An 18,098-nucleotide genomic window follows, 5' to 3' on the forward strand; every position below is an offset into this window, starting at 1 on the left:
TGAAGCGTGGTTCCCACTAGCGACGCAACACAAGGACGTAACGCAACGCAAGTGAATTGACCAATCACAAGCGATGGCTTATTCGCTTGTTTCTGAAGCTTGGATCCCACTAGAACGTAACGCAAGGACGTAAACGTAACGCAAGCGTTTTAACCAATGACAAGTAAAGTTATAGACAGTTAGCAATCACAAGCGAATAAGCCATCGCTTGTGATTGGTCAATTCACTTGCGTCGCGTTACGTCCTTGTGTTGCGTCGCTAGTGGGAACCAAGCTTTACATTCACTTGCGTTACGTCTTTGTGTTGCGTCGCTAGTGGGAACCACGCTTTAACTGTCTATAACTTCGCTTGTCATTGGTTAAAACGATTGCGTTGCGTTTGCGTCCTTGCGTTACGTTCTAGTGGGAACCAAGCTTTAAGTTGTGTTGCCAACCCAAGAACGTACGCGCAACGCAAATGAGTCATCGCGTTGCGTTGTGAACCAAGTTTTAGTAGAGTGGCTCTCTGTGATTTCACTTCCACAATACATGTATTATTTATTTTTCTATTATTTAATATTTAACAAAAATGAACCTAAATTTGATTTGAGAATATCAATACAATAGTCGTGAACGTGCAAACAATTTATGACCATCATTATAAATGACACATGTCAAAAAAACAAACGTACTCATATGATGTCCTCAAGGCCTTAAACTGGTACCGTTATATCGCACCATGTCTTACAAACCTGTCAATCGACATCTTAAAATTTATGTTGGACAATTCGTACATCTTTTTCCATTGTGTTGTTTCAATAGAGAGAAATGGCGAACCGCGATGACGTCACTCAAATTTCACCGAGTGGGTATAGATTGTAAACAAACCATTTCGCCACATGTTTTTGTATGGGAAATTCCGATGGGTCGAGTTAAAAAGGTAGTTAGAAAAGAATGTTTAAAACACACATAATAGCAGTATCTTTTTTTTTTTGCAACACCCTTAACAATTTTAATGTTATATGGGCAAATCTTAACATATTTTATTTCAATTTGGATTGAATTAAGACGCGTTTTTGTTATATACTGTACCCAGCTCTAGGCCCTAGATAGTTTCGCTGATGCTGCGTAGTACCTCGAGTAGGCCTACTCGAGCGAGCCTAGCACGGATTATCGGTTATTATTTATAATAATAATAAATAATAATAATATTGGAAATTCGTTATTGCATACTGTACTACTACTACTACTTTAGCTAGGGTGCTGCTAAGCCTCTCCTAGCTAGGTAGTAAGACTAAATAGAGCATCTCTAGTAGACGTAGGCCTAGCATTTAGTTTCAGCTTGACAACTGCCATTTTGTTATGTGATGCTTCCTGCAGGGGGGCTACCGCCAGTAATGAATACTTGATAACACCATTCTACTATAATACTATAGGCCTAGTCTAATGTAGACCTACAGATATGAGATATTTTTAGGAATATGATTGTGAATGATGGATGACTAAATACACAAATAGAAAAAGAATTATGCGTTACAGCAACAACATTGGTTAGACGACGCCATGATTCACGTGTATAAACATAGGAAATGTGCCGCCCTCAACGGTTTGTTATGATTTTATACCCACTCGGATTTTAGACGTCGGTTCGCCATTTCTCTCTATTGGGAGGGAACGATTTATAATAGGTCAAATAACATGAAGCATATCAACAAATAAACATGATTTGTAACAAAACGGATAAAGAATGTGAAAACAACGACTTGTAAAAAAACAATTAGTAATTACAACAAGCAGTAACTGCAAATCATTGAAATATTAACTGTGACGCAGTTTTGATCTGGATGTCAAACAGTTTCATGAGGGCGCCGTTATAGTTTTTATTTAAATTTGTAACAATTCATGATGTTATTTTGTTGAAAATCAGAATCAACAAACATATATATAATGTAGACATTATTAATAGACAGTTGTTATATTAATATCTCAATAATCTGAGAAAGAAATATAATGCGTTTATTATAATAATCGATGTATTTTTTTTACTTATGATACTAAGTATTTTTGAATAGCGCCCCCAATATCTGAGGTGACATAACATTACATACAAAATTAAATCATGGAGCTATAAATTATTAGGCTACTACACAGTCTACTATGTGATTATAGCGTGTCATAAGATGCAACTTACCAGACATCTAGAATCTTTTTCAAAAGTAGAAAGTGAAATCTCGTAGAAACGGAGCCTAAATAATAAAACTAATTTACCGTACCAATCTGAGGACAACATCATCATCATACCATACTAGTGAGTTCATTCATTCTTGCAGCAGTATATATATGACCAAGTTACACAAAAATATACGGTTTTTAGAATATGTTTTTTCATTCAAATGCATAAGCAAATACATTCTATTAAATTATTATTTTATTTATTATTACAGTATATAGGTGTACAATATGCAATTAATAGAATACAAATTTATTACAATATAAATAGATTATTAATACTGATATATTTCAAGCTGATTACAACTAAATGCATGAGGCCTAGTATATAGCAGGTTTTGTCTAAATCTAAAGCTTGGTTTCCACCAGAGACGCAACGCAAGGACGTGGACGCAATGCAAGTAAATTGACCATCACAAGCGACCGTACGAATAATCCATCGCTTGCGATTGGTCAAATCACTCACGTTGCGTTACGTGCTTTCGTTGCGTTGCCAAGGGAATCAAGCTTAAACGCGTTTGAACTCGCATTTGTGTGATACATCACGGGCATACTCTTACTGTCAACCTAACAGACCGTCCTACATAACAGACCCACATACAACAATACAACTACCGCCGTACCTGTACTATTTTAACTGTAGGCTTAAACATAACCGATTAATCGTTTCAATGCGTGACAGTATTATAATATTAATAATTAATAAGATTAAAATATACAATTCATTTAAGCTAATTCCCTTGGATTAGCATAGTCAATGTCCCATACGAATACATAATGCTACTAATTTCATACTACTATACTATCAAGGATACGACGACAACATTCAAGGAAACGCGTGCTAATTACAACAGCACCAGTATTACTAACAATGACACAAGTCCATTAATGAATCAGAACAATAAAATAATGACAAACAAGGCAACGCAATTGGGTACGCGCAACGCAAGTAAAATTGACCAATCAAAATTGACATTTCGTATGATCCACTTTGATTGATCGTCCTTCTTGTGTGAACCAATCTGTAGGGCTTATAAGTAATAGAATCACCATGCATTAAGTTCCGGATCGATATGTTAATGTATTGTCATAAAAGATCGATACACAGTACACAAGGCTCGTTTGAATATAATATTCATGCGTCCTATCGAACACATATGTGATACAGTTTCACGTATTTACGTTAGCATCAATCAAGTCACATTTGTTTTAAGATTGTGACGTATACATATTATAATTTATCATACATCAAAATATTTTTTCATAATTGTGACCATTTCGTCTCCAGTTGTGTCCCGCATTTTTAACTGTGCTGCCTTTTTGGTATATTCACTTGTTTGGTATCGTAAATGTTTATTCTCGGAAACAAGGACACTGTGTATAACGTCTGCTACCTCTTCAGCGGTCTGCATTATCTCAGTCGTTTCTTTGAAAATGTTCGTGAAGAATGTATCGTATTGTTGCTGGGAGACGGTGTCGTCTGGTACGACGTCACCTACTGTCGTAGCCGCCTCACCGTTTACGACGTTGAGCGCCATTGCATTCGCAACGAAGTTCGTCGATACAAAACCTGGCTCTATCAAACATACACTGTGTAATACAAAAACAGAAAACAGTCACAGTATAGCAATTTAGTAGAAACCTTAAGGATTCACATTTGGTACCCCAACAAAACCTCCACTTAGGAGGGCTCCTAAATTTGGGTTACTCATGTATTAGAACTCTTCCAAGTGTTAGTTTCTTGGAAATGTGTCTTCTTTTATGAAAAAAATCCACTATAATTCCAGTACCCAAAAACAATAGTACTAAGCACTAATGAAGTAAACAAGTTCACTTACTCAATGTTATGAAGTTTTAAAACTGGGGCTAACGATTCACTAAAACCTTCGATTGCAAACTTAGACCCACAGTAAGCATCATTAAACGGATAGCCTGTAAAATATAATTATAATGTTTTATTATCTTAGGCTGAGATGTTCATATAATATTGTAGATACACGTATTCGAAAAGATACAGGGGATCGTCGCCTCACCAAGGCTATCATGATGTGTGTGTACTTATTTTGGTAGGCTGCTGCCGTGGACCTAATTAGAATTTCCCCAGCTTCCAGTTAAGTTTGAGGATGATAATAAATACAGTGTACGCAGTATGGCAATGTACGTAGTAATATGGCTTACATTACGCGTTATTAAGCGTGGTTCCCACTAGCGACGCAACGCAGCGACGTTTTGACGCAAAGTGCTGTATTGTGTAATCACAACGCAACAGTGCTGCAAAAATCGCAGATTTGATTTCACGCAGGTGGGGGCAAACACAATTATCGGAAGGGCATTTTCTTACGTTGCGTAAGTTGCGTTACGTTGCGTCGCTAGTGGAAACCACGCTTAAGAGGGATTTCGATTTGCGAAGATTTATTGTGCGTATGCGTTTGAGTTTGGTTTGGCAATTTGTCGAGTCGTCGTTTTTGGGTCCTTGAAAAAACAAACATGTTTTCGAAATCGGTTTTAGTGGATGAAGACGTGGGACAAATGACGTAACGCATAGTTTACATAAGTCCTGTGCTAGGTCGTCACAATCTCCCTATTTGAATGAATAAATGAATAGTTACGGTTCTATTATCCACACACATAATCTTATTTACAAAGATCTGAATTATATTTCGCAATATGAACGATCTACTTTGTAAAATATAGTCACGTAATGTCCAATCTGAACATGTCCAATGTGATCAAACAACATTCTAAGCTTGATTATTTTTATAGGAAGCAGACACAATAATGTGAATGAAAACAGTAAATGACAATAACAGCAGTGAAATCGTTGGAGTTAAGCCTACTAATGATGCGTTAATGTGATGCAGCACATACATTAAAGTAAATACGTAATATTAACGTACAAAGTGGAACAAAATAACCGACATTACTCACGATACCGTGAACCCATCACAAAAACAAATGTTAAATGTGTGTATGAGCTGAAAGCGTGATTCTCACCAGCAACGCAATGACGTAGTGATGCAAAGTGCTGTATTGCGTAATCACAAGTGGGAACGCAATATGATGCAAACATCGTCGCAGGTTTGATATCACGCAAACGGGGGAAAGCACAATTTTTTCTAATTAATTCATTTTCTTACGTTGTGTATGTTGCGTTACGTTGCGTCGCTGGTGTAACCAAGCTTAAAGCTAGGTTCCCACTAGGACCTAAAGCTTGGTTCCCACTAGCAGCCTACGCAACGTAAGAAAATGCCCTTCCGATAATTTTGTTTGCCCCTGCCTTACGCGATATAAAGCACTTGGCGTCGATACATCGCTGCGTTACGTTACGTTGCGTTCTAGTGGGGACCACGTTTTAGCGAGCGTGTCGCAAGTAATTTAACCAAACGCGATGAACTGTCGCTTGTGATTGGTAAACTCATTTACTCACTTACCCATGAAACCAGCTTGGCTGGACATATTAATAATACACCCACTAGACTGTTTCTTCATATACGGTACGACAGCTCTAGTTAATGCCACAGTTCCTAAGAAGTTTGTTTCAAATACCAAGCGTATCGTGTCCATGCTTGTTTTTTCCAAAACTCCAAAGTTACCGATTCCTGCGTTGTTCACTTAAAACAAAAAATCGAAAACAACATAAGTTACAACTAGACTTATACTATAATTCCATTTGATAAGTTATGTATGGGATTTTTCCTATTATCAATCATATACCATATTTCACAATTAAAAAAGAAAACTGTACACACTATAGGCCTATAAGGTCGGGCCTATTTATATATAGATTATTGTTTTGTAATTATTACTTAATATAGGTACAATATAATATTGATAGACACTAAGACACTATCAATATTAGACTATAAACGTCTGTATTCATTGTCTTTTATTTTATTTGTTATTATTTCGATTTTTGTCTGAGTATCCAAACTCAAGTAGTATACGTATGAAACGCCATATGTGCCAAAATATTTATCTTTTTAGTAATTAAAACAAAACTCCGTCTGGAAACCCAGACTATATCAATATAAAAGAATTGTGTTTTGATCAATCAATTGATCAAATAATTGTAAAGTATAGACCTATATCAGCACTTTTTAACTTGTTTCCGTGTTACGTACTTGTGCATTACATTAAGAAGCTCAACAATATGGACTCATTGAATTAGCCAGTGATACTATTTTAAGAACAGTGGGATTAAACTTATTATCGACGCTTTAACAGCTAATCCTATAAAACCGCGAAATACGTAAATCTTAATTTGTTTTGGCGCGAAGCCATATTTCGGGTCCCATACCTCGTATACACTTTTACGGGCGTCTTCAAATTGTAAGATTTCTTTGTGAAACATTTTCTCAATCCATTCGTTAAATTGACCTCAAAAACTAATAATGTTGTGATTAAAACGTAATCAAGAAATATAAATATTTAAGCCTCCCTTAAGCTGTGGATCTCATAACATATGTTACCAATGTCAAATCATGAAGAAATATTTGTCAATTGGTCAACTTATAGTAGAGTGAAAAAAATAGTTAACATTGTTATTGAAGAAATATGAAACTCTCGTCTTTGACAACCCAGGGGACAACCCAATCCCGCGAGTGCTAAAAAGGTAGGCCTATGCTATCTGTTGCTTCCTGGCTTTTTTAGTTTGAATCGAACAAACCGGCATGAAACGAAAAGAAATATTGTTGAATTATTGTTACACATGATAAACTACTAATAATACGTACGTTGACAGTGATGATTTGTTATGATGTGGTTTGTTGTAGGTCATTACGAATGTAAATTTTACTTCCGGTATGATTTTGGATTGTACAATATAATTCGACCATTGTTTTATATAATAATAGGCCTACATAAACACAACAAGAAATGTCTATGTTTGCACATAACGAAACTGTAATTACTACATTTCAAATTAAAAAATATTACGGACCCGTAATGTTTCGATTAAAGGGTACAATATTGATGCGTCGGGAAGTATAAGTTTAGAGTGCGCGGTTATGGACTAAAATGACGCGCAGCGTCTTCTAAAATCCGACACAATATTACTATAGGCCTAGTCTTCTTATAGATTGATCATTCTGTCGGTTGGCTCCTATCATATTTGATTTCATTAAAAGAAAGTCGCTATATTCCCAGAAAGGACCCTTTTCCACAAAAATGACGAATTTCGTCATTTTAAAGTTAATTAGATTTAAAATACAGTATACCTTTTTCATCCATGAGTCTTCCGTGATATGTGGTAAACGTGTAAATAGGGGTAATAATAATGTCCGGTAATTTCCTTGCTTAACACGGATACAATTACTGATAACTTACCGATTATGTCTATCTTTTTATCCTTCTCAATTACTTCATTAACGACCGCACTTATTGTCGTCTTGTTTGTAACATCCAACTCTCGTACAAAGATCGTCTTATTAAGTAATTCTCCGCTTTTTTCTTCCAAGTCACTTCTTTTGTCGAGGTTTCGCATTGTCGCATATACCTGTATATTGAATATGAGATATGAGTTGAAACTCGGACCTTTTTCTAGTATATTATTAATATGGAGTGCGCCCTTCATTTATTTATTTTTAATGGTGATTTATGATGGTATTTTTTAAAAATCGCCTAATCACAATGTTATTTAGGTGTTACTTAAATAATGTGTGACGAAAGTTTCGTGCGTTGATGATAACCGTATCGTCTTGTTTCACCGTTGGATATAGACTAGAATATAAGTATTGTAACAACGTCGTTGACTAATCATAATATTAACATGTACAACATTTTTAGTTTCTTTCTCCGATTAAAATCTATATATTTGTGCAGGTACGGATTCCCAACTACTGCTAACAACAAGGTTAACTATATAGCTAACAATAGTATCCAATCGATTTATCTTCTTCGCGTCTCTTCCTAATAATCTAAATAATTGTAATATAAAGGCTAATATCTAATAACAAACCTAGATGATATTATTAACGTTTCTGATCACGCGGATTACTGTAATATTAATGCATGTTCTGACAATAACCTATTTCTGCGCCTCCTAATGCTTGGTTCACACTAGGGACGCAACGCAATGATGTAAGCGCAACGCAAGTAATTTGACCAATCACAAGTGATGAATTATTTGTCGCTGAAGCTTGGTTCCCACTAGAACGTAACGCAAGGACGTAAACGCAACGCAAGCGTTTTAACCAATGACAAGCGAAGTTATAGACAGTTAGCAATCACAAGCGAATAAGCCATCGCTTGTGATTGGTCAATTCACTTGCGTTGCGTTACGTCCTTGCGTTGCGTGGCTAGTGGGAACCACGCTTAAAGCTTAGTTTCTACTTGGACGCAACGCAAGGACGTAGACGCTACACAAACGACTTGACCAATGACAAACGACAGTCGATAAAATCCATCGCTTGTGATTGGTCAATCCCTTACGTTACGCTACCGTACGTCGTGTGTAACTGTTGCGTCTCTAGTGGAAACCAATCATTATCATTGGTCAATTCCCTTGCGCTGTGCTTACGTCTTATATAGTGAGAACCAAGCTTTAAACAGGATATTATTCCCAGATATATTATGTATATTTTTCAATTTGTGCTATTTGATATTCCTTATTATGTTCATTATCTCTCATGAGGATTGACCGTAATTATCTGAACTCGTTCATCAATCATCATAGTGTTTCTTGGAAGCGATACATGTACAGGATATACTAATGAATCAATGTGTTTAGCATTTCTTGACCGCCGTACGTATAGACCATATTACGGATATATAGGCACGGGAACTATGATTATCAAATATTATTATATTTGATAAAAGAATGTGTATGTGCGTTTGTGGTATATTCATTATTATACTGTACTTAGGCTTGAACCTAGCCCTCCCAGGTTTAAGGCAAGCATCTTAATAAAAGAATACCAACACATGATCATTTGCGTTTTCTACATTTAATCAAACAGTAGCCGTTGTCACAGTAGATATAGTATCTGATAAATTATGTAAATATCCTTCTCTCGTTGGTTCAACGTCTAATTTAGCGTCTGTCTGTAGTTTACAATACCCCGGTATTATTCCATGCTGATTTTCTGAATAATCCATTTGTTTGGGAGTAAAGAATATTATTATTATTTTTTCACCGGTTTTAACAAAAACCACGAATTTACGAATAAGAGTAATTGCTTCACATCGTAACAACACTGCATGGTTTAATTCCCCGTGGTTAGGCTATATCTCAGGTTTTAATACCCATTGGAATGCCCTTACTTCAACAATACACAGCAGTGAGATTAAATCGATACAATTGAAATTTGTTATACTAGGCCTACAAGAAAATACATATGCTAGCCTAAGTTTAAATTTGAACTGTTTGAGTCCGTATGATATCAGTGGTGAAAACTGACGATTCGTGAATAAATAATATCATAATTTTAAGATGAAGATCTAGGGTTTCTATAAGATGAGGATGGAATGATGACATGATGATGAACGAACACCAACAATTATATGTCAACTTTTGCTATCATTAAAGCCATTGTATGAATATTATAATCAGAATTTATAACGTCGCTTTCTACAGCAAGGCCTACCTTATATTGAGCTTGATCCCTAGCCAACTTCAGCGCCGTTGCCAGGCCTATTCCAGATGAACATCCCGTAATGATTACAGTCTTCGGAGGCATCTTGCTTTAAACTGAAATTCTACTTTCCAATTGTGTATTTATTCTGCAAAACGGAAAACTATTTACTGTTATTTTTATGCCTGACGATGCATGAATCACGTTTTAAGTGACGTTGGAGTGTTACCTTTGTCTAGTCCAAACTTCGAGAACTGTTACTACTACTCTCAGTGAATTAACGATATATGGCACAGTGACCTGTGCTATCTTCTTGTTTATGAGTAATCCGATCACATTTGGATTCATTGGCGCTCTTTATGTCCCAGAGGCACTTAAATAATGTACTGATTACTGGGAACACAAAATGCGTGAAGTATGACGATAACGTGTGCCAAATAAATAATTAAAGTCTGAATTATTAATGAATATTCACACCAAGGGTCAAGGACCGCCGGCTGCATTGTTTGAAAAGTACCGTAGAATTTATTCGAAAATAATTAATTGTTTTCTCCACACAAGATTCCTCATTTAGTACTGTATTCTTATTTATATAATTATAATTGTTGATAATATTATACTGTATATAGTAAAATAAATAAATGAGTATAAAATAGTTGGAACGAGCTTCGGAGTTATTTAAACCAAAATTATTGGCCCATAAATACTTTCAATACCTTGAAAATGCATGTTAGCAAGAGTGTGGGAGATAGGGTTGATGCTGAGGTCGGTTATGTATACAATAGGCCCGTGAATCAAATATACAATTCAAGCTGGCTTTACGACGACTTGGTTATCATTGAAACTGGTAATATTAAAATGATACAGACGTACCCAACGGTCCAAAAAATTGTGTTAAGCAGTAAATTTTCCGGAAATTCCAATATTTTACGTTTTGTTCATATCTTCCAATCAATGTATTTGCGATGTTAACAGCATGGTGTTGAAACTGTATACAAAATGAAAGGGATGGAAGATGACAGACTGTCACGCCAAATGAGGTACCACTGCCAAATGAGGTACCGCACTTAATTTGGCGTCTAAGGCGCCAAATTAGGTACTATTGCAAAATGAAGTTCTATTGTAATTTTGTAAAATACAGTTTATATAAAACAAACATATTTAAGCCAGTATTAAACTACAATATGTATTCTGTGTTGTTACGCCTGTTATTAGATCAAGCTATTACATTAAATTAAATATAAAGCAGAAAATAGTTATCCTTTTTGGATTTTCGTCGAATAGATCGAAGCGGAAGTGCTTCGGTCATGGTCCGCAAATTATATGATACGCCTTGTGTGCCAAAATGTTTTTACTGCTTTTAGTTGAATCACCGCGTGTACAATTAAAACCAATAGATTGTGCTGCAGTGCAGATTGTCTTTAATTTGAAATTTATATTTATACTGGGTAAACTCTTCAGTCAAAGACTGGTCTCCCAGAGGGGGCCCAGTTGGTGATCAGTGGCTGTGATGTACTAATACACCGGGGTAACCCCCTACTCGTCTCGAAAGATGTACTAGGTTCTTTAAAGTGCACACGAGCTAGATGTGTACACTGGACCTACGGTTTATAGTCCTTATCCGAGAAGACTCATAAATGTAAAAATGTTACTGATGAATTGTAACGACATTGGGAATTAAAATGTGTTAAATAATATAGTACAGTAATGTGGGCTGTCTGCTTGGGGGTCTGTCTATCAAGGTACAACATTTCGACGAAGCCAATTTAATATTTTCATTTTGTTTTAATATCTGTAGAATGCGTCGTCATTTATTCTGAAGCTAATACTGTAGGCCTATATACCGTAATCAGGCGGTATTATTAAGGCTAGCTCACGTACAGCAGAATTCACGTAGAATTATGTGGTGTTGTTGCTTGATTGTAAATTGCCCAGATCCTTCATTAGAAAAGAACTGATCAATTTGAATTGAATTAAGGTTAATTCTAGAACTGATATTAAGGAGTCTTTAGAACAGATATTAAGATGTCCTCTATAAACGGAGTCCTCACAAACTCATATAAGAGGTCCTCTTGTAAAATCAGGTTCCCGTCGAATTTATTTTAGATAAGTAACTAAATTATCATGGATTTCGTAACCACCATTCCATCGATAGCTTTTTTTTTCTCTTTTATGGCGCAAACACCACTTTTATCCACATTCATATTATCTCATGTCATTACATAAAATCATATTATTTAACACATTTTAATTCCCAATGTCGTTACAATTCATCAGTAACATTTTTACATTTATGAATTCCGTATTGCCTCCTATTTTCATTAATGTTCTTCGTTTTAAAATATTTTACACATAAAGAATTTGTGAGATTTTCAATTGTTTGTTTTAATTTTACAACCCGGATTATACAATGTATTTATATACAAGATAAAACGAATTAAATCAGATCAGCACCACCTGTAACTCGTATCACAGTGAATTCCTTTTCTGATAATCGAGCAAATTAGAATTTATATTAGCATAATAGTATTTCTTAAAGCTACCCATTTTTCTATACTTGTTTCTTTATTGTTATATCTTTCACATTCAATGTTAAGCATATTGCTTTCCTTTTGAATGAATTCCATAAAGATTTACCCACTGGCTTATTTAATGCTGATTTATTCTATAAATAGTGAAGGCTGCAAATGTGTATATATATGCCTAATCTACTATTCCATCGATATAGCTAATTAAATTACTGTATGTCAATAAATAAAAAATATTAACTTACAGTAGCATCCCACTCTCATCACCCCACAAAGTATAAAAGTGCATGCATGTTCCATATTATGTACAACGTATGAATTGATGGAACGAACAATCGAGATGAAAATAACGCATGCAATCTCCATTGCAAAATTAGGTTCCACTTAAGTATAAATTCTAATATTCCCGATCTCAAAAATAATTAGTGTTATAACTACGGTAACTGTATTTAGCTTCCTATAATTTCGTCCACCCCCCCCCCCCCCCCGAACATGTTTTCAACATCGTATGAACAAACAAGGTGACCGACTTCATTGCAAAATTATGTTCCATTGCATTATTGCGAATTTAAGGTTGTTTCCGACTTCGAAGTAATACTTACTTAGAATTTCGCTCACCACCCCATTCCCATCCAAACTTGTTTCCCACATCGTAATATGAACAAACGAGATGACGACTTTTATTGCAAAATTACGTTCAATTATTTGCGAATTCACGTTGTGTAATTCCCAACCTTAAAATAACTGTATCATGTATTTAGCTTGCTTAGAATTTCGCTCACCACATTCCCATCCAAACTGTTTCTCACATCGATATGAACAAATGAGATGACAACTTCATTGCACAATTATGATCCATTATTGCAAATTTATGTTCAAATGTTTCCGACATCAAGGTAAAAAGTACCAGCTGAATAAAATATCTAACATATTGCAAAATTAGTCTCTATTATTGGGAATGTTTCCGACATCAAATATTGTTAAAACTTGATGAAAATGCTGAACTAATTAGGTACCATTATTTATTTATTGTGATATGCATGTTCAACTGTTACATTCTATTACGGTACGTGACATGAAAAGATTGATAACAAAAGAGAACAAGGCAATATCTCATCTTTAAACATTTAGATAATGGAACCAAATTTTGCAATAAAGACTTCATTGAAAAATTTGGTTCCATTATCTAAATGTTTCCGACCTTATGAGTTATTGTTTTGATGAAACAATTTGATGAATTTCCCCTCGACTACCTTTAGGCCTACCATCCCTTATTTATTTATTATAGGTCACACACACATGTGTAACAAATGAGATGATGAAATTATAACGAATACCCAACTAACAATTTGCGACTTAGGTTCGCCATATAGTATTGCGAATTTATGTTTTAATGTTTCAGACATCAAAGGAAATATAGTGTTATACTGTAGGTATAATAAGTGACAAAAATGTGATCATATAAATAATATTTTTAAATAACTTTTAAATAAAAAACATAGGCCTAAATAACATTGGTCATATACATTTAAAAAAACGGAATTGATTAAATAGTAAGCAATGTTAAACAAAAAAATATATATAATAATCAGTAGAATAACAGGATACATTCATATTCAACGAATAATCATTTTAATTTGAAAACATAATTATAGAAATTCATAAAACCGAACAAAATAATAACGGGAATAATGTACCGACGAAAGGAACGTCAAATCAAAATTTTACTAGAAAATAATGCAGCAATAGCGTCCCATAACTCAAACACTAAACGCTTTAGCGCCGCCAAAGGCAAATTGTCCCAGACCATGTCCGCATAACATGCAGACGTGACTTCAGACACTTTCCTTTGGCGCTAAAACGAGTAGTCTTCTTTTCCAGCTGCTTAGAAAGGGGTCGGTAGGCTTCCCATCATGCATTTCGAGTTTTCTAGATTTTTCGATGAACAGTGCCTTTCGTTTTTTACACTAAAATTGTAAATTTTCGTCGTATGTTTCAGTTATAATGGTTTAATTTCATACAATGAGTATAGGTTAGAAATACTCCGGTTAATAATTTTCAGTTTGTGTTTATTTGGAAATAAGTAATATCAATATTTATAACACGATTAGCTCGCCAGAAACGTGCTGCCAAATTAAGTGACCTAGCCTTGTGCGATACAGGCCACGCGAACCTCATTTGGCAATGTCACTTCATTTGGCGTTACACAGACCACCTTACCCAAGAATTTAACATTTTTCTAATTTGTACATGTTTACGTTAGGAGGCTACCCTTGTAAAATTAAATAAATAAATCCCACTATTACGACAACCTAGATTATAACTCATTTCATTTAAAAAGACATTTATTTTCCTCCATAGCAATACAATACAAAATAATAAACAGAAATGGTAAGGTATATTAAAAATGAAAAAGATGATTGTTGGATATACAAAAGAAAAGTGAGTTAAAGAAAATTGGCTATGGAGGAAGGCATAATCCCGAGAAGATGAGGACATCTTGTGCTGGGTATGCCTATGCAAATAAAATGGATAAAAAAATAAGAGTGGAAATTAAGAGAAACAAACAAGACAAAACAAATAATAAAATAAATAAATAAATCTAAAAAAATAGATCAATCAAATTGTAGAATCAGAAAATAAAACTAAAAAACCACAGTAGATCAATGTTCAGCAGCATAAATCAAATTGCGACATTCGATCGTTGTCTTTTTATTAGTTTGACATTAGGTGTTGTTTTAATTTAATGGAAAATAAAGAAATTGAAACAGCATTTGTAATTGGGGGTGGTAAACTGTTCATCATTGATGGACCGGAGTATCTAATACTGTTTTGAAAATAATTGGTGTTGTGGATAGGTATGTGTAAATCAGTTCTAGAACGTGTAGGGTAATTGTGAATAGAAAAATTCGGAATAAACATATTGTTTAAATGATTTGGAGAAGTGGAATGCAGGGCAGAGAATACAAATTTGCCTTGTTGCATTAAGTTTATATCAATGAGTTTGAGGAGATTAAGTTTGGAAAATAAATGGGAAGAATGGGACCGCGGTGGAGCGCCAGATATAATCCTGATAGCCTTCTTTTGAATAATTTGCAGTTTACTGAGGTTGGATACGTAAGTATTGGCGCAGACAATGTTACAGTAGCTCAAATAGGGAAGAATGAGGGAGCAGTAGAGGGTTCGAAGAATATTAAGGGGTAAAAATGAGGATAACCTAGATATGATACCAACGCTTTTGGAAGTCTTATTCTCTACTTCTTTAATATGATTTTTCCACGTTAGATTGCTGTCCATAACTACACCTAAAAACTTAGCTGATTGTACACAAGGTATATCCTGGTTGTCAATGGTAATTTTGTTGGCTGATAAGTCAATAGATTTTAATAGTTGTGGGGTCCCAAAAAGGATGAAGCTACATTTTTTATGATTAAGAGAAAGTTTATTAGCTGCAAAATATTGGGACAAATTGATCAAATTGGAGTTTACAGTATTGAATAAGGATTGGACATTTTTGTTAGAATAAAGTACTGTAGTGTCGTCAGCATAAAGGAAAAAATTTAGGAGAAGTGAATATCATTGATGTATAGAATAAATAAGTAGAGATCCTTGAGGGACGCCGCATGTGATAGGACTAAAAGTGGATATGGAGTGAGAGTATTTGGTACATTGGGCACGATTGGAGAGGTAACTATTTAAGAGATTAATTGCTGATCCACGGATTCCATAGTGAGATAATTTGTGTAGAAGAATACTGTGGTCAATAGTATCAAAAGCCTTGGAAGGTCTATGAAAATGCCGATTGTAAGATGACGGTTTTCGAAAGCGTCTATAATTTTATTTGTCAGGTTGATGAGAGCCATTGACGTGTTGTGTCCCTTTCTGAAACCGTATTGTCTGTTGAAAAGTAAGTTGAATTTGGTAATAAATGAAAATATTCGGTCATAAATTACTCTTTCCAGGGCTTTTGAAAAAATGGATAAAATGGAGATCGGTCGATAATTAGAGAGATCAGATTTAGGACCAGATTTGTATATAGGGGTAACGCGTGCTAGCTTCATCCTCTCTGGGAACACACCGCTGGATAAAGCAAGATTAAAAATATGACACAGGGGAAGGGAAATCAGGTCAGCAATGTATTTAATGGCCTTGGTATGAAAGTCATCAATACCTGGAGATTTATTTTTTTCAAAAGAGGTTATTATTTTGACTATTTCAGACTCATCAACTGGGTTAAGAAATATTAGATTTGGATTTGGTAAGAATTCTTTGAATGATTTGGTAACACGGGGAATTTGGTTTGCAAGGGTGGGGCCAATTTCGACAAAGTATTTATTAAACGCATTAGAAATTTTCTCCTGATCTTCGGTCAATTCGCCATCGCAGTTAAAGGGAGTATTGGATTGTTGATTGCTGTTGTTTTTGTTAATCAGAAAATTAATTGTCTTCCAAGTTGCCTTGATATCATTTTTATGTTTGTGAAATATATTTTGGAAGTAATTAGCTTTAGAAATTTTGATTACAGAATTCAATTTATTGGGGTATAGTTTATAAGCTTTTTCATTTATGGGAGTCGGACGGTGAAGAAATTTGGCATATAATTTCTGCTTATATTTTATGGATTTCAGCAAGCCGTCAGACATCCATGATTTTATTTTTTTGTCTTTTTTAGTATTGTATTGGAGGGGGAAGTTTTTGTCGTATAGGGACTTTAGTGTGTTTTCAAAGTAATTGTATGCTATATCGGGGTCCTGGTTGTAAAATACATTGGTCCACTGTTGAGTAGCCACTTCTTGACGGAAGTGTTCTAATGTAGAGGGGTTAATTTTCCTAAAAGCCAATTTATCTTCCCTGTTTGAGCTAGTAGTAACATTAGACAAAAATGAAATATTAAACACTGGGAGATGGTCAGAGATGTCACTGTAAAATAGTCCACTCATGTTTGGAAAGTCAATTTGATTGCTTATGATATTGTCTAACAGGGTAGCTGTAGTTTTGGTAATACGAGATGGTCTGTGAATGCGGGGAAGGTAACGATATTGATTTGATCATCTCATCTTGCGTTAGTAATTAATAAACACAATATTGCAAAACAAATTTGAAGATGTTAAAAAGTATTGTTGTAATAATTTAAAAATGTACTGAAGGTGAGTGTATCATCTCACAAAAAACTATAAGATTATGGATATTTATACACAGATTTATAGAAAAACATTTAGAAATCCATCCATCCTGTTATCTATGAATTTCCTATAGAAAGTTCTCTGTTCAGTTCACGGCGCTGATTGTACTTAAAACTAATGAGGGTTATTATCAATGCTGTTGATTTATATTTAAACTAGAGGGTACTCCGAGAGTACAAACCTCCGCCTACTGTAAAATTCCTCTACATAAAATGCCCCCTGAATATTTTTTTTTAACATTTTTTTTTTATTAGTTCTAAGTGTAAATATGTTAACTGCACACTACAAAGTTGTGGATGACAGTGTGGTGTAATGGTTATGTATCCAGCCTCTCACAGTTGAGGTCGCTGGTTCAAGCCCCACTGAGGGTTTTTTTTTTTTAATTATTTTTTTATTTTTTATTTTTTTTTTTTGGTGGACCTTGATCTTTGACCCTGACCCTTCAAAATGTAACCACAATTATATGATGTGTCATTGATCATTGTGGCTAAGTTTGGTGAGAATCGGATCAAAACTGTGGTCTCTAGACAGTAAAATAGTTTTTTGTTAGTTATGACCTTGACCTATGACCTTTCCCCCTCAAATTCGAACTCGTCCGAGCTTTTTGGG

General features: G+C 34.8%; 1 protein-coding gene across 1 annotated transcript; it reads right to left on the minus strand.

Annotated features, from left to right (window-relative positions):
• Window positions 1–268: 268 nt before the first annotated feature.
• LOC140060693 (retinol dehydrogenase 8-like) lies at window positions 269–10,072 on the minus strand. The gene is made up of 5 exons (XM_072107008.1): window positions 9,791–10,072; window positions 7,533–7,701; window positions 5,639–5,818; window positions 4,046–4,139; window positions 269–3,797 (listed from the first exon to the last, which is right to left on the minus strand). The coding sequence occupies exons 1-5, from the start codon at window positions 9,881–9,883 to the stop codon at window positions 3,449–3,451; spliced, it is 885 nt and encodes a 294-aa protein (XP_071963109.1). The 5' UTR covers window positions 9,884–10,072; the 3' UTR covers window positions 269–3,448.
• Between the last annotated feature and the right edge of the window lie 8,026 nt (window positions 10,073–18,098).

The sequence above is a fragment of the Antedon mediterranea genome, chromosome 10, assembly GCF_964355755.1.
Source record: "Antedon mediterranea chromosome 10, ecAntMedi1.1, whole genome shotgun sequence".
Lineage (NCBI taxonomy): Eukaryota > Metazoa > Echinodermata > Crinoidea > Comatulida > Antedonidae > Antedon > Antedon mediterranea.